Below are 24,076 nucleotides of genomic sequence, written 5' to 3' on the forward strand. Positions count from 1 at the left end.
TGAGCGAACCACCTATTGTTTCCCCTGTTGCATTTCTGGCACATGACCTTGGCTGGTTAGTTTTAATTTATCCCATTTTAGAGGGCATTACTGCCAACTCCTCTCCACAACCCAGCTCAGGAGCCAGGGGATCACCCCAGGCGAACTGTCTGACAGCACACAATTGCCTTCCACCGGTAAGTACTCTAACACTTCATTAGCATTTAATTGAATTTCGTCTATCAGGAATAATGCTTTTAAGAGAAGAATGCCTCAATGAGAACAGAGCACCCTGTGTACTCCCAAAAGCATCGGTCAGGAGAGATGATTGGAAGCCATTGTGTAAATATGTTTTGTGACCTGCTAAACCTGGTAGTATTCTTTTTTTTTTTAGTTTAGATAGAATAAAAGATCTGTGATTTAGGAAACTTTATTTTAACCTAGGTTATCTTTTAGACTTGACATTAACAAATACTAGTCGATGTTCAAGCAGGCTCCAGAAAAGTGTATAAGAATCAAAACAGTCAGTCAGATATATTGACAGACTCATTAGTTAAAAATCACAATCAAATTCAGATTTTATTCCAAACCATAAAAGGGGCAGACATGTATCACAGTAAAAACAGCTTTGCCTTGATTTAAACAATCATTACAAATAACAGTAATTTATTTAGATTCACTGTTACTTTGTTTACAAAATTGGTAACAAATTATTTATTAATCAAGTAATAAAATACAAACATTGAAATATAACATAACTGTACACTAAAATTTAACAAGTAACCTTTAGCATCGATCCAGAGCAGGGCACCAGCAGTCAAATAATATTCATGTCCTAACAAGGACATCATGTGAATTTATATGTGAGATTGTTAAGGAGCAAAACATACATCTATAATTCTTTACAAAAAAAAGATGTTGCAAATGTCTAACTAAATGCCATCATATAACATCAGAAATGATGAGTTTCACAAAGTTTAACACCACAAATTCCAATTCATTGAGAGAAGTCCGGCATCACTGAAAGTAAATACTTGTGGTTCAGGGAATCACAAGAAACCGCTCAAAAGTGATTGTTGCTTATTTGTCTGTTAAATCTTGCTTCTATTTTAAAAGGATATGATTCATAATCCAAGGTTTGAGTCAACACCCCTGTCAATATAAGCTCAGCAGTATACACATCTGAAATAAAGAAAATAAATCATTAGATTCTGCTTGATGACTGATGAACAGTCTTAAATCTATACACATACTATAGCATGTCAATTTCATACTACCGTGGTTTTATACTATACAGTGATAAATGTAAATACTAAGATGGGAACTGGACATGAAGGATATGCCGTCTTACCAATGTTCTTCAGGAAGAACTCTCGACACATATGCCAGTCATTTTCACAGGTTATCAGAATGATCTCCGGTAAGTTCTAGATCAAACATGGATGAATCCAGAGTGCAATAGTCAGTTACTATTTTACACATACAAACATCAACAGAACAAACTTATTTTAAATAATGTCTTACATGCACATCCAGCATGCTTATTTACAGTTATATAGCAGGCCATAGTGTCAAAACCTTTTGGTAACACCTTACAATATAACTAATAATTATGGCATTTAATAATTACTGTATACTACTGTACTCAAGTTTGGGGTGGGTAAAATGTTTAAATGTATAAATGTTTCTGAAAGTCTCTTACACTCACAAAGGCTGCATTTATTTGATCAAACATATAGTAAAATGTTACAATTTATAAGACTTTTCTATTTGAATACATTTTAACCCTCTGGGGTCCTTCATTTCAGAGTCACACTCAGGACCTTCGGGTCCAAATGGGCCGGAAGGGTGGGATTAATATTTATAAAAAAAAAAAATCATCTTTTTTTTTTTTTACTTGTTTTTTATAATATTTTTTCTTTTCTTTTTTGGTGTTTTGAGATAATTTCAAAAATAAAAATGATTTATAATTAATATTAATGCAATAATTATGACCCATTTTTTCCCCATTGAATATAATAGAAATTTAAAAAAAATATTTTTATTTTATTTTATTTTTTTTAAAGCTGTATTTCATTTTAGAGTCAAGCCTAGGCCTCATGAAAGCAATTTTTGAAATGAGATGGATGCCATCTGGTGGACAAACTGAGCATTTTAAAAATTCAAAATTCATATGTAATCTGAATTTATTAGTGTGTATGTGTATAAAAGTGTGTTTGTGTGTGTGTGTGTGTGTGTGTGTGTGTGTGTGTGTGTGTGTGTGTGGATGTGTCTGTTTTGCACTCTTGATGTTTTATAGATTCACCCCTTCACTGTTGTGTGCTTTTTTTCTGGATCGTGGCTGATTTGTAGTTTGTACGCACAAAATAACTCTGTATTTTCACATTTTTGCCAATTTCCCATTCATTTCCTATGCGGGTCCATTTGGACCCGAAGGTCCTGAGTGTGACTATTTTTTTTACAACCACTTAGACTATTCAAATCCTGTCCCCAATTTTTTGGGGTGTTCATATGCCAAGTACCAACAAAGTCACCAAATTTCGGACCATTCCGATAAAGCAATGATTTAAAAAAATATATATATTTAAATGCTTCGGGTCCATTTGGGCCGAAGGACCCCAGAGGGTTAAACTTGTTTATTTCTGTGGTGGTAAAGCAACATTTTCAGCATCATTACTCCGGACTTCGGTCACATGATCCTAGGGCTGGACGATATGGCCAAAATTTATATCACGATATATTTCTTAATTTCGGTCGATACGATATAATTCCGATATCGATATGAACAGTATAAAAGCCTAAGGAAAACTGCCAAGAACGCCCACAATGAATGTCTGTACCTACAAACTTCTGAAAGATTAATTTGCCAAGTCTCTGAAACCTCCTCCTATAAAACTATATAATATTTTAGAAATAAAAATGGTACAAATAAATTGTTAATATTTTATTTGTATTTAGCCTTCATACTAACAAGAAATGTGAAATCACCGTCAAATAAACATAAGACTCAAAATATTAATATTAATATCTTTAACTTTAAACTATAGGCTAACATAGGTTGATTATAATATTCTTATAGATTGAAAAAAGTGCTTCAGCCAGAATAAAGAATAAGAAAAGTGCAGAGTTGCTGCAGAAAAAACACAGATGTTGCTAAGGGAGATTTTGAGTGCTGATGACACCCTGAATTCATTCCGTTTGATGAATCTGAATGTCGTGTTTACGCTAAACAAGTGATCGGGTCACAAGCTTTAAGCTTCAAATTGGAATTGATTTTTTGACATGCGCTCAATGCACAAAATAGAGTTTCCCGCTGTTTGCACATAATAACTATTCTCCTACATTGATTGATTATTTATTTGTTTTAAACCGCAGACTTAATATTTATCCATTTCTGGTGATAATTTGGAGACAATGAACATATGAACCGTTGTGCCGCTGCTTATATTTATCACGCAGTTAAAGCTGCAGTCGGCAAGTCTGGCAGATTGAGTGGACTTAGGCAAAATTTGGAATGTTTACAACTCTCATGCCCCTCCCCCACTATCAACGGATACCCTCCCACCGAGTTCGTGCTCGTCAGTGCGTGTGCACCAGGTTATCTGTGAACGCGCCCGTCTCATCAGCATCCATCAACACCATGGAGTATTTGGAGGTATGCTGCCCTGGCTAATCTACCAATAGATTGCAATTGCAAACGTCATTTATACTCTAAATGAGCTTACTTGATTTGTTAGTGTTTTGAAAGCGAGATACATCTGCCATCACTCTTCGTTACTGCGCGAACTTCAAGCGTGTGTTTGTGATTGTAACGTGCGTGAGGGGTGGCGTGTGCCCGATGTGTGATTGACAGTCAGATCTCACACCCCCCTGCGCTGATTGGACATGATGATCCGGGAGCTGTGGATTTTTGCAAAACAAATAACACGCTCCAGGTGGAGTTAGAAGTTCGGGTTTTTTTCTAAAACCACTTTATTTATGTTGTTCTGTCGGATTATAGTGTCGATTTCACTGAATATGATCAAAAAAATGTTGCCGACGGCAGCTTTAAAATACCCCTCCCCGCCATAGACTGTAAAAAAAAAAGTGCACGCGCCCAAAACCAGTCGTCTATGGCTGAGAGTCTGAAACGAGGACTGGTGGGACGTTGTCCTGCTCCACTTCACAGATGCTGAGTGAAATGAGTATTATAGAATGACGGGATGCTCATTTATATGACACTTTATTTAAACAGGAAAAACAGCTTGTTCGCACGTCATTCATACGCTATTTCAACGTCATTGCACATGCGCATTCCTTTCAGTTTCGGTTTTCAATCCGATCAAGTGTTTACATGTCCTCTCGATCGTATTAGAAAAGGAATAAACCACCGCTCTCTATTCGATCAAAAATGTATTCGGGTCGAGCTCAATCAGATCGATTAAGGTGTTTAAATAGAGGCTTTTCAGTCCGATCGAGCCGTCAATCCGATTACTAATGGATTATCTGGTTGCATGTAAACGTAGCCCATGCCTGTAATGTATATTGAAATATCGAAAATGTGTTTAAAAATCATATCACCGTTATTGAAAAAAAATATATATGGCGATATATATATATATATATATTGATATTGAATTATTGTCCAGCCCTACATGATCCTTCAGAAATCATTCTAATATGCTGATTTGCTGCTCAAGAAACATTTATTATTGTCAATGTTGAAAACGGTTGTGCTTCTTGATGTTTTTGTGGTGAATTTCTTCAGGGTTATTTTATAAACAGAAAGTTCAAAAGAACAGCATTTATTTGAAATCTAAATCTTTTGTAACATGATAGATGTCTTTACTGTTGCTTTCGAACAATTTAATGCATTCTTGCTGAATAAAAGTATCAAGAAAAAAAGAAAATCTTTTGGAAGTGTATATTAGGTACTACCATAGTCCTGGATACTCCTCTTAAATAGTGCGTACTTTCAATTTCACATTGTGAGCAATTATTCCAAACACCAAACAAAACAAAAAGAGCACAAAATCTAGAAAACAGCTCTGTTGTGTAGGCTGTAAATAGATGTTCATTAAGTCTGACACAGCATCCTCCTCAATACAACAGCCCTGTACGCCCCTGTATTGAGGATCTGATTAGTGTACCTTGTTTTGCTTGTGCTCCATGATCTTGCGGAAGGAGGGCTGCTTGGAGAGCACTTTCCCTCCGGCACTCTCCACTATAACTTTCATTGTGCTGAGGCTTGGACAGATTCCTGGAGTTATATAGAAATACTTCCCCTGTTAAAAGAAGAGTGAGACGACTGAACACACACCCATCAGTGAAACACATTCTCTGTGATATCCAATTAGGCCACATGTCAGTGCTGAAATGAATAGTTGTTTGGCTTATTGTTCTGCAGTCATATAAACAAGTGAACCTGCACACAGGGGAAGTGATAGTGGATGGACTGTAATGTCCTCAAAGCTCCTCACCTTGAACAGCGGAGCTGCATGAGCTCTCTTCAGTGACTCCTCCAGGCTAAAACAGAACAACACCTCTGCCTCTGCATCTCGCAGCATGTAGCTCTGCTCATCTGCAAACAAATCAAATTATCACTAGGGATGCACAATACATCTATGCCTGCTAATATAATGTTCTTAAAGGCATAGTTCACCCAAAAATGAAAATTCGTTAATTTACTCAACCACGTTGTTCCATAAATGTACGACTTACTTTCTTCTGCAGAACACCGAATATATTTTGAAGAATGTTGTTAACCAAACAGTTTTGGTGACCATTTACTTCAAATGTATGGACATTTCTCAAAATACAAGAAATAAAGTCATACAGGATTGGAACCACATGCGGGTGAGTAAATGATGACACGCTGTCATTTTTTGTGAACTATACTTTTAAAGTACAGCCACAGGTGTGACTGAAACAATATTGCAGGCAGATCATATCAGGCCTTATTTTTAAAGTACTAAATAAAGGTGTAAACCTAAAAGGTAACAGTATATTCAAAGCCTTTCAATGTTTTAATGCATTTGTTGTAACATTCTAGATTGGAGCTTATGGAAAATACACTACAAGATTAATAATTCCAATATTCATTTGCAAAAACACTTTTTTGGTGTTGATGTCAAAGTTGGCAGTTGGATACCAAACAAAAAGTTGGATACCAAACAAAATTTCCACATCAGCACATTTCTGATGGACTTTACTTTCCCAAGATGGAGCTGAGTTGAGATTGCCATCCATTTCTATGGAAACTGCTTGTGAACTCAAGAACCAACTTTTTTCCAATCTATGTTTTTTAGTATTTAATTTTTTAATCCAAAACCTTTCTTGATGGGATATGAAGCAAGGCTCCTCAGAGCGTCTACACATCAGTAATAATCGATTGAAACGTAAATTAGACTCCACACAGACTCACCCACAAATTTCTGGCTTTTCCAGCTTTCCTCCAGCCATTCTGGAGTGACTATGTGCTTGACTACGGATACGGCAGTGAGGAACTTCACCGTTCTTGTCACTTTGTTAGCAACCAGATGAGTGCACTTCTGATTGCTGTCAGCCACTTCCCCTCCAAGATCATACAATTTCTGCAGCCAAGGAGAGAGAGAGAGAGAGAGAGAGAGAGAGAGAGAGAGAGAGAGAGAGAGAGAGAGAGAGAGAGAGAGAGAGAGAGAGAGAGAGAGAGAGAGAGAGAGAGAGAGAGAGAGAGAGAGAGAGAGAGAGAGAGAGAGAGAGAGAGAGACCAAAAGAGATGAAAAAAGAAAGGATAAAAGGATGCAGGGGAGGGCGAACAGAACACCATGAAGGTTACTTACTGAAGCTCATCTGAATGGAGCAACATATTTCTCAGTGCTCTCGAACCGTTCAAATGGAATTAGTTCATGACCATTTTACAACATCATTTTCAACCTTTCCAGCAGCCTTTGACTAGAGAAATTTTATGGTACATCTTCAAACTAGGCCATTGTCATTAATTTGACTAAATGTATCCGATATCTGCAGGAAGTGAGCATGTGTTTAGATACCTTTATGTACTGCTGAGCCTGCAGAGGTTCAAAGCCTGTGAAAAGCACGTAAGGTGTGGACTCAGGTGGAAGCTTTTTAGTAGGTGTTGGCAACTCCTCTAACCTGCAAAATAAGAGAGACAATGTTATTTTGTCCAAAATTCAGCTCGGAAAGTTCTCCATGGTTTTTGAACTTCTTGTACTTAATGGAACTTTCTTTTAATATGTTATTTATTTATTTTAGCTTTTTTGTCACCTACTCCCTAAGTATATGTCTGTCTTTAGGCGTACGCTAGCATATACGTACCATGCGCACGGCGCAAATTTCATCATCATTATAGTATGCGTGTACTGTACACCCAGAGCTCTGTATGCTCAGCTACCACATGCACCTTGAATTTTTTATGCACTTATTAGTTTGTCCTAAAGCTGTTGTCTCACAGTCAAAAAAGAAATGGAGATGGAACAACAAAATGCAACAAACAGACAAAAGAGACGCTAAGAGATGTTGTCTGGCTCTTGGGTGAGTGGGTTAAGAGATACGCATAACTCCAGTTTAAATAAAGATTTTTTTACTGGTCATAACTCCTGGAGAGAAATGGGGAAGACACTGGACAAAGATGAATCTTTTCATCATTCATGCGTCGAGCGCCTGTGTTCAACTTCACATATGCTACCACATTGAGTTTATTGTAAAGGCTATGAATTTGGCGGTACTCATGCACTAAGCATTCATGATAAAACTGAAGTGTACTTTGGGCTTTACAGGAACATTGAGAGATACAACAGAAAATTATAGGAAGAACGGAATCACCACAATACAGATTCTGCTATACAGCTCTACCTACAGTTCCAGCAATCTTTCACTGTTTGTACTCACTTGGGCCTCTTGTTGGGTGGCTGCAAGCCGATGTCAGCCTGTTTCTGTTTCAGCTGCAGTCGCAAGGTCTGGTTGAAGAGACAAAAAAAAAAAAAGATGACTGAGTCTGCACACATACACCTCTGCCCAGACATGCTGTTACATGTGTATCCACTGAGGACCTTCACTGCAAGACTCAAGCATCACAAAGAGAGAGAGCAATCAGAGTGTGTCCGTGTGAGAGCCCACTCACCGCCAACACCTCCGGTGAGATCTTCACAGGAATGCGCCAAGCACCTGACCACAAAAATGAGAGAATGTTATTCTACCTCCTCAATAGCTTGGAAATCTGCCAGCTATACAGCATCAAAATAACTTGAAATTACATTGCTGAAATTTTAAATGAAACTTACTCAGAAGATTGTGCACAAGATGCGGGTTGGGTGCCAGTGGTTCGGGCAAATTGAACTGAGAATATCTACTGTGCTGGATTTGCCTCAAAGCTTCAAAGTGCCCCAGAAGTATGTCACACAGCCACTGGGCGTTCACACATGGGATCCTCCACTCCTTTGCCTTCTCGTATTTCAGCCCACTCGGCCTGATGGCATTGACAGGGGCATAGCATATTAACGATAATTACTAAAAACAGACAGATTGAGTTTCCAGAGAGATATAAAACAATTACTGTTGTTTTAGTTTATATTAAAAAAAAAACTCTACTTTAGATTTTCTACACTAAGAAACTTTTAACAGTTGCTAGAATAAAAAAAGTGAGCAACCAGTTGGAAGCAGGCAACAACAGGAGACTGCATTGGTTCTTACTCTTTACAGATGAGCACAGTGTTGCTTCGACACAGATAGCCTGTGTATCTTGCTCCTGCTAGATAGGCCATGAGCTTCAAATCATCACGGTCACTGTCCACGAATCCAGTCACAGAAATAACCTGAGTTACGACAAAAAACACAAAATCAGATAATGACACTGAAGTTCATGTAAAACTCAGCCACTCAAATGTATGATAAACTGAATAATGGCATATGACTAACATACATAGGACTGGGTATTTGATTATATTTTATTTCCTTTTTGTATTGATTCAATATCAATGAGTATGGTTCACACACACTGTGTGAACGTTCATGCCCTGGATTAGTATTTTATTATTATTTTCAATAAAACAAGTATTTTTATTTAAAACACTAGGATTGTTTAAAATCAGGACATTATTGTCATTATGGATGTATTGGCCAAATATTGGCTGATTTTAAATTTTTTTTAAACAGCTGATGATCAGGGCCAATTGTATCCTGCCAATCAAAAGGGGGCAGTAAAACAAATAGTACTACAACTCATACTAAGTGTGAAGAAGCCTCCATCTTGTCTTTAATCGTCTTATTTTACGTTAAAATATATGCATTATGAACAAAGAACCGTCCTTATTTCCAACTTCCAAGCAATATGTGTTTTTGTTAATCCTGTGGACATGTAGTTGTGAATGGGGTCTCACACACTGCTTGATCCACGCCCGGCATTTCTCCCCTCGGCATTTAGATTTTCGGGAAGGAAAAAAATTCCACTCCCCCGTCCAAACTTTTAGGATACCGGGTATCAGATTTGCACAATCCATACGCACAACGCTTCGGCATGTTTCCCTCGCTCGAAAGCTTGCCAGACCTCCCGCGCCTAGTTACGGTTGCTAAGACACGATTGGCCAGTGGCGGTTTTCGGACGTGGCATAGCGAAGGGTCAATTTAAGGCTGTCGAAGTTAAAGCAATAATGTAATAACACAATCTCACTTTAGTGCAGTTTTAAAAAACAATTGCCGGCGTTAGCTCCGGATCTATTTGACTATGAATCACAAGTAGTTCAAGTGAGGGTTGCCCATTCCATGATTTCAAATTCTGTCAATTTTATCACAAAATTCAAGCAATAAATGCCACTTTGAAATGCGGTGTAACAGATTGTTGTAGTGCCCAAGTTCAAGCAGCAGGGCGGAGCGCAAGTCATCTCTCTTCTACTTTTATACAAGTTATAGCACAAAATAAACATGAATGAACATCAGAAGGTATATTAAAAGAGAGGTCGACCGTTTCATTGGTTTTGCAGATATATATATCGGTACCGATAGTTGATTGGTGGAACTATCCTTATCGGCAAAAATCCACACCGATACTTTTTCCGGGTTACGTCCGTTGCTGGAGCGGCTGAGAAGTGCGCGCGGTCATTACACAGCACGAGAGCGCTGAGAAGAGACTGCTGGCATTATACAGAGCAAGAGCGGCTTCTAGAGGACAAATAACACACGATCACTGGCTGAGTTGTTTACGCTAACACATGAGGCAGCGCGCAGCACGGAGAGAACACGCAGCACAGAGAGCGCTGACACTTCAGATGTGCGTTTAAAACACAGAGATAGCGGAACGGTATGAATACAGAACACTAAAGTACATATTGCCATATCATTATAAAGTAATTCATTTATTGACTAGATGCTGCATTCGCAGAGAAATAACAGCAGTATGTTTGCTGTCAAGTCTGAGAGGAATAACATTAGAAACGGCTACCGCAAGCGATTAAAGCAATGTGACAAAAACACACGCAGACATGACCCAAATGTTTTATGTCGCAATTGTTACCATCTATTTCCATTAGTTTATATCCGGCTGGTCACTTTTATGCATTCATTAGTCGGTGAAGTTGCGTATTTAAAGCTAGTGACGTGATTGCTTTCTCAACATTGATATGTTCGTGCAGCCGACAGAAACAAACAGATTTTTTTTATCACTTCAATATATATTGTTATTTTGATTAGATAATCATCAAGTGTTCTAAAAGAGAAGCAAATAAAGTGAGAGACTATACATGTAATATAGGTCTACATTTATGTAATTTTAATGCTATGGCCTTTGCAGTTATTTAACCCTTTCATGCATGAATTATGATAACCTCAGTCAGGATGTTTTTCCTATGTGTTTTTATTGCTCTTAAGGCATGAAAAACAAGATTTGATTTGATTTTTTCTTCCTTTTTTTTAACAAATTTTTCAAAGATATTTTCAGATGTCCACTTGAGTGGACAGCATGCATTTATGGTTTAAACTGAAGAGATACTGTATTAAACATAATACAATAATCAAACAGATAAAGTATGTGTATTTAACAAACTAATCAATACAATCATATCAAATCATGTGAAAACTATAAAATATATAAAAAAATATATATAAATCCAAAATATTGCAAAGGCAATTGACCTTCATACAAGTTGCACTTCGTGTATCTTTGATATCAGAACATGAGGACGTGATTCCATCAGAATTTTCTACAGCCTGTCAAGGTACAACTGTGGAAACCACTCAGATGCCCCCTCCAGTGTGCCAGAGTATGTCAATTTACCCTTATTAGCTGATAATTCTGATTATGTTAGAGATGGACACATTTCTAGCATTGCCCTCTTCTGAGAAGACCTAGCGATACGTTTTTTTCAATCTCATCTGAAATGAGCAGTGTTGGGGCAGGCATAACGCATTCAGATGACTTTTTTGATGTTACAAGTAAAGTAATGTGTTACAAGTAACATGCATTACCTAATCAGATTACTTTTTGATCTAACAAGTAATTAATTACAAGTAATGTGCATTACGTAATCAGATTACTTTTTGATGTTACGAATAAAGAAACGCATTACAAGACAAGTAACATGCATTACGTAATCAGATAACTTTTTGATGTTACGAGTAAAGAAACGCATTACAATAACGTGCATTACGAAATCAGATTACTTTTTGATCTAACAAGTAATGCATTACAAGTAACATGCATTACGTAATCAGATTACTTTTTGATGTTACGAGTAAATAAATGCATTACAAGCAACATTCATTACGTAAACAGATAACTTTTTGATCTAAGAAGTAATGCATTACGTAATTAGATTACTTTTTTGATGAAATGAGTAAAGTAATGCATTATAAGTCACATAAATTATGTAATTACATTACTTTTTTAGATGTCAATGAAAATTACATTCTAATAATACAAATACATTTATTTACAGTCAAAAAAAGTTACTGCAGATTATCGGTAAGTATTTTCAAAAACAATATTCACAGTATAAGTATGAATTGTAGCTGAAATATAGCCATTGATGCATGAGGTCCACTATAGTGGACAGATGATAAATCTGATTTTTCTCCCAATCTAAAATCAAAACTTGGAAATTTTTACCGTGATATGACTCGTTAGATATTGCTTGACGCTGCAATATTTTTTTTACCTACAAGAGTCTCCTAGGATAGAAGGAATGGGTGGATATTCCGGAGCAACTTGGCATTTCTGACTGACCATTGGCCATCTTGGTTTGGAGGGGGAAGAAATCAAAACACAATGGCTTACAACCTGGTTGCAATGTATAGGATGATGCACCAGGGTCCACTGAAGAGATTGATGTGCAACTTTGCCATCAAAACCCTTGCAAATTCAAGAAAATGCTTTTTAAATAGCTGTCGGCCATCTTTAAGCATGACTTTTTGGATTTATATGAAATGGTAACACTTTACAATAAGATTCCATTTTTAGCATTAACTAAGGTTAATAAGTGTTGTAGAAGTATTATTCACTGTTTGTTAATTTCAACATTTAGTAATAGGTACAATTGTATTGCTCAAATAACAATGCATGCAGAAAAACTGTATATTGTATATTGCATAATGCATAGTTCATGAAAGCTATATTACATCCTTGTTAACAAATGGGACTTGCAAAGTGTTACCTATGTCATTTACAAATGTTTCTAGGTTATAGCTAAAAAAACACATATTTGACCTGTAATATTTTAATGTTTAAATTATTTGCTGTAGAGTTTGTTCTGTAGAAGTTCTCATTTTAATATATTCATTTTTATATATTTATTTAATTTAGCACATTTCAGTTCAGCACTGTTTTACTTGGAGTGTTATGTTTGTTTTTAATCCAGTATCCATTTAAAAAAATATCGGTTGAATAATCGGTTATCGGCATGCATGGTCAAAACTAAATATCGGTATCGGTAAAATCCACTATCGGTTGACCTCTATTAAAAGATAGAGTACAACTTACTAAAATGTATCATCTCTCATGTAACTGCCCAGTGTTTTAGTCACAAAATGTTTACATACAGATTAGAGCCCGACCGATATGGATTTTTGGGGGCCGATGCCGATACCGATATTAGGGAGTAAAAAAAGCCCGATACCAATTTATCGGCCGATATTATTTATGTGTATATTATAATACAGTAGCAATATTATTTATGTGTATTATAGTACAGTATACCAGTCAAAAGTTTGGACACTTTCCTATTGGTGTGTACAAACTTTTGATGGGTACTTTACACATATAAACTATAAACAGAATAAATATATTTTATAAACACGTTTTGCAATGATCACTCAAATGTGGTGATCAAACACTTGTGTGACACAGATATGTAATGGAGGCAGGGGGAATGATAGAATGAGAATTATACAGCTGAACTGTAACCAAACTAGTTTGCATTGCATGTTATATTATATTATATTATATTATATTCTAAATACTGTTGCATAATCTTCACTAACGACTTTGTCTTTTAATTTAGTCATAACTTGTATCAATAAATATATAAAAAGTGTCACTGACAAAACCTTATTATCTTCTATTTTTACTCTTAATTCCTCTAATCTCTACCAGTGGAGGAAGAACTCAGATCTTTTTACTAAAGTAAAATTAATAATATCATAATGAAAACATTTTTAATTACACAGTACTTTTATACTATTTTAAATAATTAGTAAGCAAAATATAGGCTACTAAACGTGAAACTAGGCTACTCTTAATGCAAAATGGCCCTATATAAAGTGTTATAATTATATACATTTTTGGAATATTGCTTAATGTTGAAACGTAGCGTTATAGGCAGAATGAGCTTTAACACTGTGTCTACACCGGACGCGGCCGTTACTGCTCGCGTCGCAACAGCTGTTTACCCTAGACAAAGCAGAATCAGTTTACTGTCGGAGATCGCTCGCGCCACGCATTTTAATCAATGTTTCATCAACCAATTGCCTTAATAAATAAGAAGTAGGCCTAAATATAGCAGACAATATAATCAGGACTTCTCAGCTGCGCGCTTGCAATAGTCACAAGCTCACACAATACGTGACAGAGGCTTATAGCAGAGATATCAATTCTGTGAATTACACTGCGCAAATCACAAGTAGGCTACTACCCACCGGATGAACAAGGGTTGGCTCTCAGTCTCCACAGGCTACATAAAATATTTGTTTTATTTTATTTTATTTTTCGTGTTCGCATTTATGAGGAAAAAACAATGTTACAGACGCCACAGTTCAGCACTACGGACGTGAGCGCTCTGAAAGCGGCACTAAAATATGCTTTGAAACTTTCACATAGACATCAAACAGAAAGCACAAAACCTTTCGTTTCAAAGTGAATTTCGTTTTGTATTAATTGTATCTTAATTTTAATCAATGTTTCATCAACCATTTGCCGGAATTTAATTTATAAGAAGTAAATATAGCAGACGATAGATAATCTCGACACGGAGGCGCCTGCGGGTGAACTGGAGCTCGTCTCATGAACCGAGACTCAGCGTATAGACCTGAGAATTGAAATATATCTATATTGAAATGTCTACTTTTAAACAGAACAATTCAAAACGAATGACAGACAGACTCATGTAATCGTATGAAATGTGCATTTCTCTCTGGCACGCGTTCACTGAAGATCGCGAGTCAGCATCGTCAACTTCATCTTTGGCTGACACTGACTGAAAACACTTGTTTATTAATAAACAATTAAAATGTCTCCTTGCTATATTTGTTGTATTCATAATCATTACTTTTGCCAGTTCTTGTGACAGCTTTTAGGTGCTTTATTGGCAGCGCCACCCTTACATGAATCACCGCACCCGCATTTTTTATAATATTCATTTATCGGCCATTATAAATGCCGATACCGATAGTTAGGAAAATGCCTAAAATCGGCCGATAATATCGGCCCGCCGATATATCGGTCGGGCTCTAATACAGATGTTATTTGAGTGTGTGAATTATATCTGAAAATAAATAGCAGTTAAATATAATAGTTTGGGATTTGCTGTTAATTTTAACCTTTCATATAATATAAATGTACTAAATGAGAAGGTTCCCTGTATAGTTTACAGCATTAGTTGGGAGATATGTACTACCTAAAATATATACAAATGAATCAATATTGAATTGAACTTTGTAATACCATTTACCGTGATATTTTCAGAGATGGTTATCGTAGCATTCGACAGCATAATAAAATTCAAACAGTACAGCACAAAAGCCTGAGGCATTACCACCAAACTCTCAGCATATGTAATTTCAAATAATCGGATATCAGTAGATATTTTGTATCGTGTATCCCTAATTATCAATAATTAATAATAATTAAAATGGGGGACGGTTCTTTGTTCATAATGCATATATTTTAACGTAAAATAAGACGATTAAAGACAAGATGGAGGCTTCTTCACACTTAGTATGAGTTGTAGTACTATTTGTTTTACTGCCCCCTTTAATAATAATAATAATAATCACAACAACAATAATAAAATATATGGATTATTTTTTAAAAAAAAACATGCACATTTTAATGAACCTCAATATATAAATATGATTATTTTAATTAACCCTAATATCTTAATATTATTAATAATAACAATAACTTCCAAGTAATGACAGTCAGGTATAGTTTAAAAGGTATAGTTTACAGCAATTAATCTATCATTTTGATATTTTTACCCAGGCCTAATTTAATATGATGTTGAACCCTTCAATAGAAAGGGCTGGTTCTTACATGCTGCGAGCAGGGCTTGGCCCCTGGAGGGAAGCTGAAGGGAAGATGAAGAGTCCTGTGAGGGGGGACCATCTTCTTCTTCTTGAGGACAGTGTTAAGCCAGTGAGCAGTCACACAACGCTTTCCCTCTCTCAGAGCCTGGTGCAGGAAAAACAGTTTAATAACAGATCATTAGTAAATGTCACGACTGCGAGTAGCCTAAAAAAGCACACATAACATTGAGGACATATTCCCACCAATTAAACCATGCAGTATAAAAGACGGTGTGATGATGTATAATGTATGTTTCTTTTCAAAGCAAGCTTTTATGTTTACCTGGAGATAGGTGTTGCTGACTTGACTCTCACAAAGTAAATGAGTGCAGCGGCTAAGAGCAGAGTCTACAGTGCCTCCGTTTGCCTGAATGATCTGTTTGCAAAATAACAATGTCTTAATTAGATTCTGCCAGAAAAACAAAAACAAAAATATCTAAAAGGGTGTTAAGCGATGGGTAGATGCACCTTCTTACAGATGTTCTAAAATACCATTTCATCATGTGCTACTCACATACAGAATCTAAGAATTTAAGAAACTGATTAATTTTAATAATTATCCTGACACTTGAAAACATCCAATTTTAATTAATTCCTCCCACTAAATGAGGTTTGTTGCACTGGAACTGGGTTGCTCCATCACCTGTTCTCTGTTATTTTCTGTATATTTAGAAGCACTTTACAGATCACATTTTAAACTGTTTTCTAAACAAAAAAACTAAAACAATTGTTTACAGTTTGGAGTAGTGGTCGACCGATAGTGGTTTTTTGATGGCCGATGCCGATATCTTAGAGAGCTTTAGATGGCAACTTCTTGAATCTGCAATCCTATTAGAGTATTTTTCAAAAATAAAGTAATTGTTTACATATATATGACTATGTGAATAAAAAAGAGGTAAACACTGTAACAGGGCACTCAGTAATCTGGTAATTTCGTGCGCACTGGTAATCATATTTTTTTTCAAATAAAGACAAGGTAAAGCTAATTTTACATACAGCACACAGTGAAAACGATATGAATATGACACAGTGGGTAACTGGATATAGCACAGCATATTTTAAAACCAAGGATTTCAAGTTTTTTGATCGAGTCTCCTGTGAAGCATTCACCTTCTGTTTGCATTCACTCACTTGGCATGGACCAACCGTCACTCGCAGTAACACGCTTATGCAGGGTACAAATGCACACTTCACAAGATATCACAGCTGGATTCGATTAAATCTGCAAGGTTTGTGAAATTAAATGTTTATTAGATATTCAGATTTGTTTAAATGATGTAGATGCGCATTTGCTGAATGTTGACGTAAATGAGAAAGTATTTGAGCCTGATTGTTCGCCTTTTCTGTTACAAATAATATAAAAGCAAACGCTTTACTTTTCGCATACCATTTACTTTGTTTACCAGTTCTGTCTAACAAAGTATTAGATATGACTGACAGAGATCGTAAAAACTAATGAAGACGGAGAATGTGAGTGAGCGCTGTGTGATCAGGCACCCCGTCAAAGCGCCGCCCGTCAAAATAAAAGTCCCGCTTCCAACACATCGGCCTATCAGAAAAACTTATCGGCCGATGCCGATATATTTAAAAAATGCCAAATATCGGCCGATATATCAACCTTGGCAATATATTGATCGACCACTAGTTCGGAGTAACTAATTCAGTATTAGCTGAGGTGTGGTGGAGTCACTTGCCCTTTTCCATGTGGCCAGTAACTGTTTATCAGCCATCTGTTCTGGATAGTCAGCAATAGCAAAGATACAGCCAACCAGGAATCCCTCTTCAGGGACTGAAAAAAAAAAAGAAGCATGAAGCTAAATTTATCTGGCATCTTCTCAGTTCATTCAGAAAATTTTTTTAGGCTAGCTAAAATTAGCTGAGACTCAGCATACATCTCAATAACATATGTATTGTGTTCACAAAAAAACACTGTACTTACTGTCTTGGCCTGGCTCATGCCCAAAGAGTTGGTGTAGCTGTGCAGGCATCACTGGAGGTTGCAGCATGGTCTGGGTCTGATGTGGAGTAACCTGCTGGTTCTGATGCTGCAGAGGCTGCTGGTTCTGCAGATGCTGCTGTTGCATTTGCTGCTGTTGGAGTTGTTGTTGCATGTGCTGCTGTTGGAGTTGTTGTTGTAGGAAATGTTGTTGCTGCTGCTGCAAATGCTGTTGGTGCATCTGCTGCTGGTTTTGCTGCTGCTGTTGTTGTTGTTGTTGTTGTTGTTGTTGCTGCTGCTGTTGTTGTTGTAACTGCAACTGGAGTCTATGCTGCTGTTGTAACTGCTGCAATTGCTGCTGCAATGCATGTTGCTGCTGCAAGGGTGGCCTCTGGAGCTGCTGTGGTCGCATTTGTTGCTGTGGGAATGTGTGTTGCTGCTGCTGCTGCTGCTGCTGTTGTTGTTGTGCATACATCTGCTGATGCATCTGTTGCTGTAAGAACTGATGGGATTGCTGAGGCATTTGAGGAAAGCCCTGCTGCGGCTGCGGCTGCGACTGCGGTTGCTGCTGCTGCTGCGGTTGCTGCTGCTGTTGTTGCGATTGCTGTTGCTGATGGTGGTGCATCTGCATGACCTGCGGCAGCATCATAGGATGCTGTTGTGCCATCTGTTGTGGGTGCTGTTGTTGATGTTGTGGTAGCTGATGTGACTGCTGCTGCTGCATTAACTGCTGTTGTGCTTCAGGTGGTAGTTGTTGCTGGGTCTTACCTGGATTAAACAGACTCTGGTTGGGAACACCAGACTGGCCTTGATTTCCCAGGTGCTCCACCATACCTTTAGAGGAGGATGAAAGACCCTGGAGGATCTAAAATTTCACACAGAAAATATAAATCATACTAGCTTCATAAATGTGAAGAAAAGAATCAAACTGAAAAACAAAACAACTCTTTTATATTAAAATATAAGGGTGGGTGGTATGGCCAAAACCTGATATCACACACAGTATGTTTCAATTTAATGGATGTCAATATAAGAAGTTAATTAAATACTACATTATATATATATATATATATATATATATATATATATATATATATATATATATATATATATATATATATAAATAATACAAATTAATTAGTAAGTAATTATCTAATTATCTTATTTTATTTAAATGTTCAAACAGTATACCATCATGCTTTTATTTTGAAATATTGCCGGCTAGAGGTACAAAACTGAAGGTCCGGATCATATTACTGAGTCACGGATTGGATAATTTTTCAGATCAGCAAAAAAAAAAAAAAAAAACCTTCTTTGCATTATTTAATACAAGTTTTATTACTGAATTAATATTTAATTCAGTAATAACATAAGCAAAAATTACAAGTATTGATAAATACAATAGAACAAAGTTACATATAAAGTAAGGTCTAATAGTAGTACTCGGGTTCAGAAATGTATGTGTAAAATAACACTGCACAGTGTTCACAGTATAAAATAAATATAGATTTATCTTTGTTAAAGCTGTGATTTGTCATTTGATTAATGTCATAGACAGCACGCATTCAATATACTTTTGACACAAATCCGTTTTTTTTCTCAATTGTTTACGTACACTTGAGACATAACCGACTGTGTTTAATAGAATGCTTGCAGAAGCGGGTATTTTGAGATAACTTTGTGTCCATTTAAGCGCAAGGAGACATGAAAGAACTCAATTCTGTGTTCACTCACTGTCTGTGTGCACGATTTGAGTGTGCGCACAGAAAACAGCGTGTGAGTACCGGATTGAGTTCTCTTTCTCCTCTTCTTGTGCTTAAAATGTTTAAGAACGGTTAAATGTTTAAATAGGCAAGACTACGATCCGTTACACCCCATTGCCAGCAAATAAATAAGTGTGCTGTTTTCAGAGTAAGGTCATTTACATGCATGCCGATCACCAAGCCACTCTGAGAATGTGAAACACTGTATTTTGAACTAGATGTGTGTAAATGGCACACTTCAGTCTGAAACTGGTAGCACATACATTTACTTAAATAGGGTAAGTAAGCCTGCGTGATTTGCCAATTGTACTAAGCCATTTCACAATATCGATTTTTGATATATCGTGCAGCCCAAATAGTGTACTTATCAGAATCTCTACCAATGGATACATCTTTACTGTCACAGAGTACATACGGTCATAGAGCTCAAAATTATTTCTTACACTGGAGGGTCGCGAGGCTTGTTGCGTATCTGCATTGTTAGTAATGTTCCTCAGTGTCCTGGGAGTTGGATTCCATCCACCCATGACCTCAGATCTCTCCACCCCTAGAGGCACACCTCCACCTGTGCCTACCAGCCGAGCATCTGGCGGCCCAAAGCCTCCAGGTACAGGTGGGACATTGGCACACAGATTGATCAAACCCGTTTCTTTGCCAGGCTGTAGTCGACGCTTGGCAGGGCCAGGCTGTGGCACCTCAGCTGGGGTCCAGTTCAGGTTGCGGTCTTCCTTCTCTGGGGATGAGTCATCAGAGTCATCGAACATCAACTCTGATTTGCGCTCATGTTTTGGTGAGGTTGAACGACTACGCCTGCCTACTGGGGAAGCATCACGAGATGATGTAGGGCTGGACTTTCGGCTGTGAGGTGAGCGTCTGTCACTGTAGCTGCCTTCAGAACCTGAGCTCCTCTCATTTTCATACTCGCTGCCATCCTCTTCCGGTGCCTCATATAATGTAAGCCGTGGGTGATATAAAGTCTCATCTTTCCTGTTCTTTTCCTTTACAGAGTCCAAAATCCATTCTGGGGTTACTATCTTAATGTTGCTATGCCGCAAAGCACACTCATACTTGGCCTGGAAAAAACAGAAGTAAAAAACATATAAAGAGCAAATTTCAGGTGTACTGTAAAATATATTATTTTTTAAATATTCAATTGTATTTAACAGTGAGATATTACAATAGTAATATTCTTCATTTTGTTTAACCCTTTTCTCTGCACCCCCCATTTTGGCAAGTGGGCCATAAATGACACACCCAAAATAAAAAAAGTTGCTGCTCATAAGTTATTCTGAATAGACACATAACTAACTTTAAAAAAAAGCCAACAGTTTCCAGTTAAAGATTTAGAATTAGTCAGACTGTTATTAATATGGAGATATATAAGCTCAAACATAAAAACAAATATAAAAATATTGAGAATGTTTCTTAAATGTATAAAAATATTATGTGGCTGTGGTGTTTAAGTCACAAGTCTGCTCATGCTTCATTTCAAATCTAAGGATGTTATCTCTAAAAATAAAAAATTTATGTACAGTACCTGGTATTTTTTTTAGTACCACCTCGGTTGAGGTTCCAAGCGAGCTGTACTGATCCTAAAATTTGATGTATAAACACTGCAGATCACTGATTGGCCAGAGAGAATCGTCACAACCAGCGTCATTGGATTTGAGTCATTTGAATTTGGCGCAACTATAACGATCAGTCTATAATCCAACCCACTTTAAAGCGGTACTAAACTGCAGTGGAAAAGCAAAGTAAAGCGAGCCGAGCCATACCATGCAATGGAAAAGTTCCATATGCCTGCTTTGGAGATAACTGCCCAATTCATGTTTCTATTGTTCTCACTCGATAACTCTTTCATACCTCTGCCAGGTATGAGACCTAATCTTCATTACTCTTTTATCATTATTCTTTTGCTTTTTATTCAAGGCTATTAGCTGTTATTCTGGTATTATGGCTTCTCATTCACACCGCTTTGATCCCAATATACAGGGTTCGACATTAAGCCTTTTCGTGTGCTTGTCCTTCGAACAAGTAAATCTGTCATTCACTTGTCCGAGTAAAAAAGTTGCTTGTCTGGGGAAAAAAAAATTGTGTTGTAAATATAATTTATTCTGAAGCAATATTCTCATCAGTGTTCAATCAGCTTTGATATACTTAAATTGCATATTGTCAAATACTGTATGCACAATATGGTATTTAGGGCATTTCCCCCCCTAATCTTATTAACATCATTATCATTCATTTTAAATTCTTAAATTTGATCAATTAATTAAATTAGAATAATAAGACACTATAGGGCTGTTACTCTAGGTAAGGCTGATCAAATTAAATAATTTATGTTACATTACATAATGTAATAAAATCAGAATCATTCTCTCATTTTATTGATTCCCTAGTTCTTTTTTTGTTATTGACGTTTTAATCAGGCTACTTATCCGGTTGGGCAAGAAAAATTCTCTTCTAATTGTCCCTTCAAAAAATCCACTTGTCCCGGACAAGCGGACAACCATTAATGTCAAGCCCAGATTTATCCACCTATTATAAAAAAAATGTAAAAAAAAATTGTTTAACCTTGCGTGAAATTCTTTTGACGAAATACATCATGAAATATAACTGGACCTGTGCAGCAGGTGCATTAAAGCCACAATTAGCATCAAGCTACATAAGACAATTTATACGATTAATTCAAACTCCCTTTAAACCACCAACGAGTGTTTGCAATAATTTCCAATTGCGATTTAATATGGGTTTTGGTCATATGTTGTTGAAACTTGGAATATGTTATTTATAGCCTTTTATAAGCTGTCATAATAGAATATTGGTGAAACAGATTTGCCAAATGCTCCACAAGTATTTGTGTTCCATACAGGTTTGGAACAACTCAAGGGTGAGTAAATGATGGCTCAAATGATACATTTTCATTTTTGTGTGAACTACCCCTTTAATAAAGGTTATAGATCCCATTAAAAAAACATTTAGCCATCGGCGTCACAGAAAAAGTGGCGACCCATAATCTGCAGTGAAGGAATGTCAGATGTGATATTTCAAAGAATGGATCGGTCCTCTAGCTATTTTCTCATAATTTAAAGGGGTCATATAATGCCATTTTCATAGAAGTTAATTTGATTCTTTAGGGTCTAAATGAATTTGTAATATACTTAATTAAAAATTCTCATTAGTATTGTAAGAAAACGCTCATTTTACCTGGTCAAAAACAGCTCTGTTTTCAGCACGCCGTTTCAGTGCATACGCCTTTAAATGATAATGAGCTTCGCTGAGTTCACTCCGCCCCTCTGTTCTGCGGGCGTTTTGACAACACACGTGGAGTGTTGCCTTGACAACAGTTGAGGGTATATTTTGGAGAAAGAATGGCAGCGGGAGTCCCTGAGGACACATCTGTGCAAGCGTATCAGTTTGTACCGGAGTCGGACCCAGAACAAGATGACAGCCGCAAAGAAGTTCGACAATTAAGGCTCGATCAGGATGTTTCTGAATGGTTGGTAAACATAATGTCACTTTGATCTATCTTTGTGTACTGGCAGGGTAGAGTAACTTAGTGAGATGTACGAAAGCTATGTGTTTACTGATGTATACGAACTCAGTTTGTAATAACACAATAACCATAACGTTGTTCATTATAAACGTGGGATTATGAATTATATTGAGAACGTCGTACAGAGAAAACATGCCGTAATGTATGTGTGCCTGTAATGTATGCCTGAGTGTAAACCTTAGCCGCATTCATCGTGAAGCGTGCAAGCGATTTGCAAAGATTAATATAAAGGTTAATAAAACTTTACACTCACTTCTTCTGGAGGTGCAGCAGGGACACGAATAGTTGGTACCGATTCTTTTTTCAGGAGCAGCTTCTTAGCAAAACCAGCTTTATACTGATCCTCGTTTATAAAGCAGTCTGCGAAAAGATTCGCGAATCGCGCAAACATGAAAGCATTGTCGTTGCTCGTGGGGAATATTCCCTTCGAAAACAAAACTCAGCCACTGTGTCTTCAGCGGTTCGGATTTAGGATCATCAAAATGACTGTGTTCGTTATTACACCCAAGAACAGAACACCACAATTGCTTAGACACCATTCTGCTCCAGCGAATCAACAATGACGGACTATGATGACAGCTCGCTCAGGGCGGGTCTGTGTTGAAACGCTGCTGTCAACAGGGTTCCTGCACACTTTTGAAAGTCAAATTTAAGGCTTTTTAAGACCTTTTTAAGACCTGAAGAAATCAAAATTAATACCGTACATTAGGGCTGTGCAGTATTGACAAAAATATATCTTGATATTTTCAACGTTTTGTTGATAATAATTAGATGATATTTTACTGATTGTGTTATAGGTTTGGTCTGTTTAGGTCTAGGTCTGTTGGGGTCTGTTGTTGACAGCTGACTCACGAAGATATTCATATTTTTCATATTCTATGCAGTGGTCAGTTCACAGCAGTGACAGAAATTAATATTTTAATTAAGGGGCAATATTTGCCACCTTAAATTGATTTTTTCAGGGGCATTTTTACCTATATATGGACATTTTTTCTAAACTTATTTAGAGTTATGCACCACCTTTAATGTCAAATACTATCATTCAAATTAAATTATACAGTAATTATACAATAATACTTAATTATATAATAATCA

General features: G+C 36.8%; 2 protein-coding genes across 2 annotated transcripts in view; both read right to left on the bottom strand.

Moving 5' to 3' along the window:
- Positions 1 to 532: 532 nt before the first annotated feature.
- The window catches only part of paxip1 (PAX interacting (with transcription-activation domain) protein 1), a 28,409-nt gene continuing 4,865 nt past the window's right edge, over positions 533 to 24,076 (bottom strand). The window contains exons 6-20 of the mRNA XM_056267480.1: positions 19,869 to 20,498; positions 17,666 to 18,527; positions 17,421 to 17,515; positions 16,010 to 16,102; positions 15,695 to 15,832; positions 8,650 to 8,771; positions 8,241 to 8,425; positions 8,081 to 8,124; positions 7,849 to 7,916; positions 6,990 to 7,092; positions 6,383 to 6,551; positions 5,439 to 5,539; positions 5,109 to 5,243; positions 1,331 to 1,406; positions 533 to 1,161 (exon numbers count right to left, since the gene is read on the bottom strand). Coding sequence (XP_056123455.1) covers positions 1,043 to 1,161; positions 1,331 to 1,406; positions 5,109 to 5,243; positions 5,439 to 5,539; positions 6,383 to 6,551; positions 6,990 to 7,092; positions 7,849 to 7,916; positions 8,081 to 8,124; positions 8,241 to 8,425; positions 8,650 to 8,771; positions 15,695 to 15,832; positions 16,010 to 16,102; positions 17,421 to 17,515; positions 17,666 to 18,527; positions 19,869 to 20,498 — 2,940 coding nt within the window. The 3' untranslated portion in view covers positions 533 to 1,042. The remainder of the gene's footprint in view (positions 1,162 to 1,330; positions 1,407 to 5,108; positions 5,244 to 5,438; positions 5,540 to 6,382; positions 6,552 to 6,989; positions 7,093 to 7,848; positions 7,917 to 8,080; positions 8,125 to 8,240; positions 8,426 to 8,649; positions 8,772 to 15,694; positions 15,833 to 16,009; positions 16,103 to 17,420; positions 17,516 to 17,665; positions 18,528 to 19,868; positions 20,499 to 24,076) is intronic.
- Positions 8,543 to 24,076, bottom strand: part of cnpy1 (canopy FGF signaling regulator 1) — a 72,313-nt gene continuing 56,779 nt past the window's right edge. The window contains exon 7 of the transcript XR_008809025.1: positions 8,543 to 8,552. The gene's annotated coding sequence lies outside the window, so the exon portion shown is untranslated. The remainder of the gene's footprint in view (positions 8,553 to 24,076) is intronic.

This window comes from Rhinichthys klamathensis, unplaced genomic scaffold, assembly GCF_029890125.1.
Source record: "Rhinichthys klamathensis goyatoka isolate OS25496 unplaced genomic scaffold, OSU_Roscu_1.1 h1tg000261l_1, whole genome shotgun sequence".
NCBI lineage: Eukaryota > Metazoa > Chordata > Actinopteri > Cypriniformes > Leuciscidae > Rhinichthys > Rhinichthys klamathensis.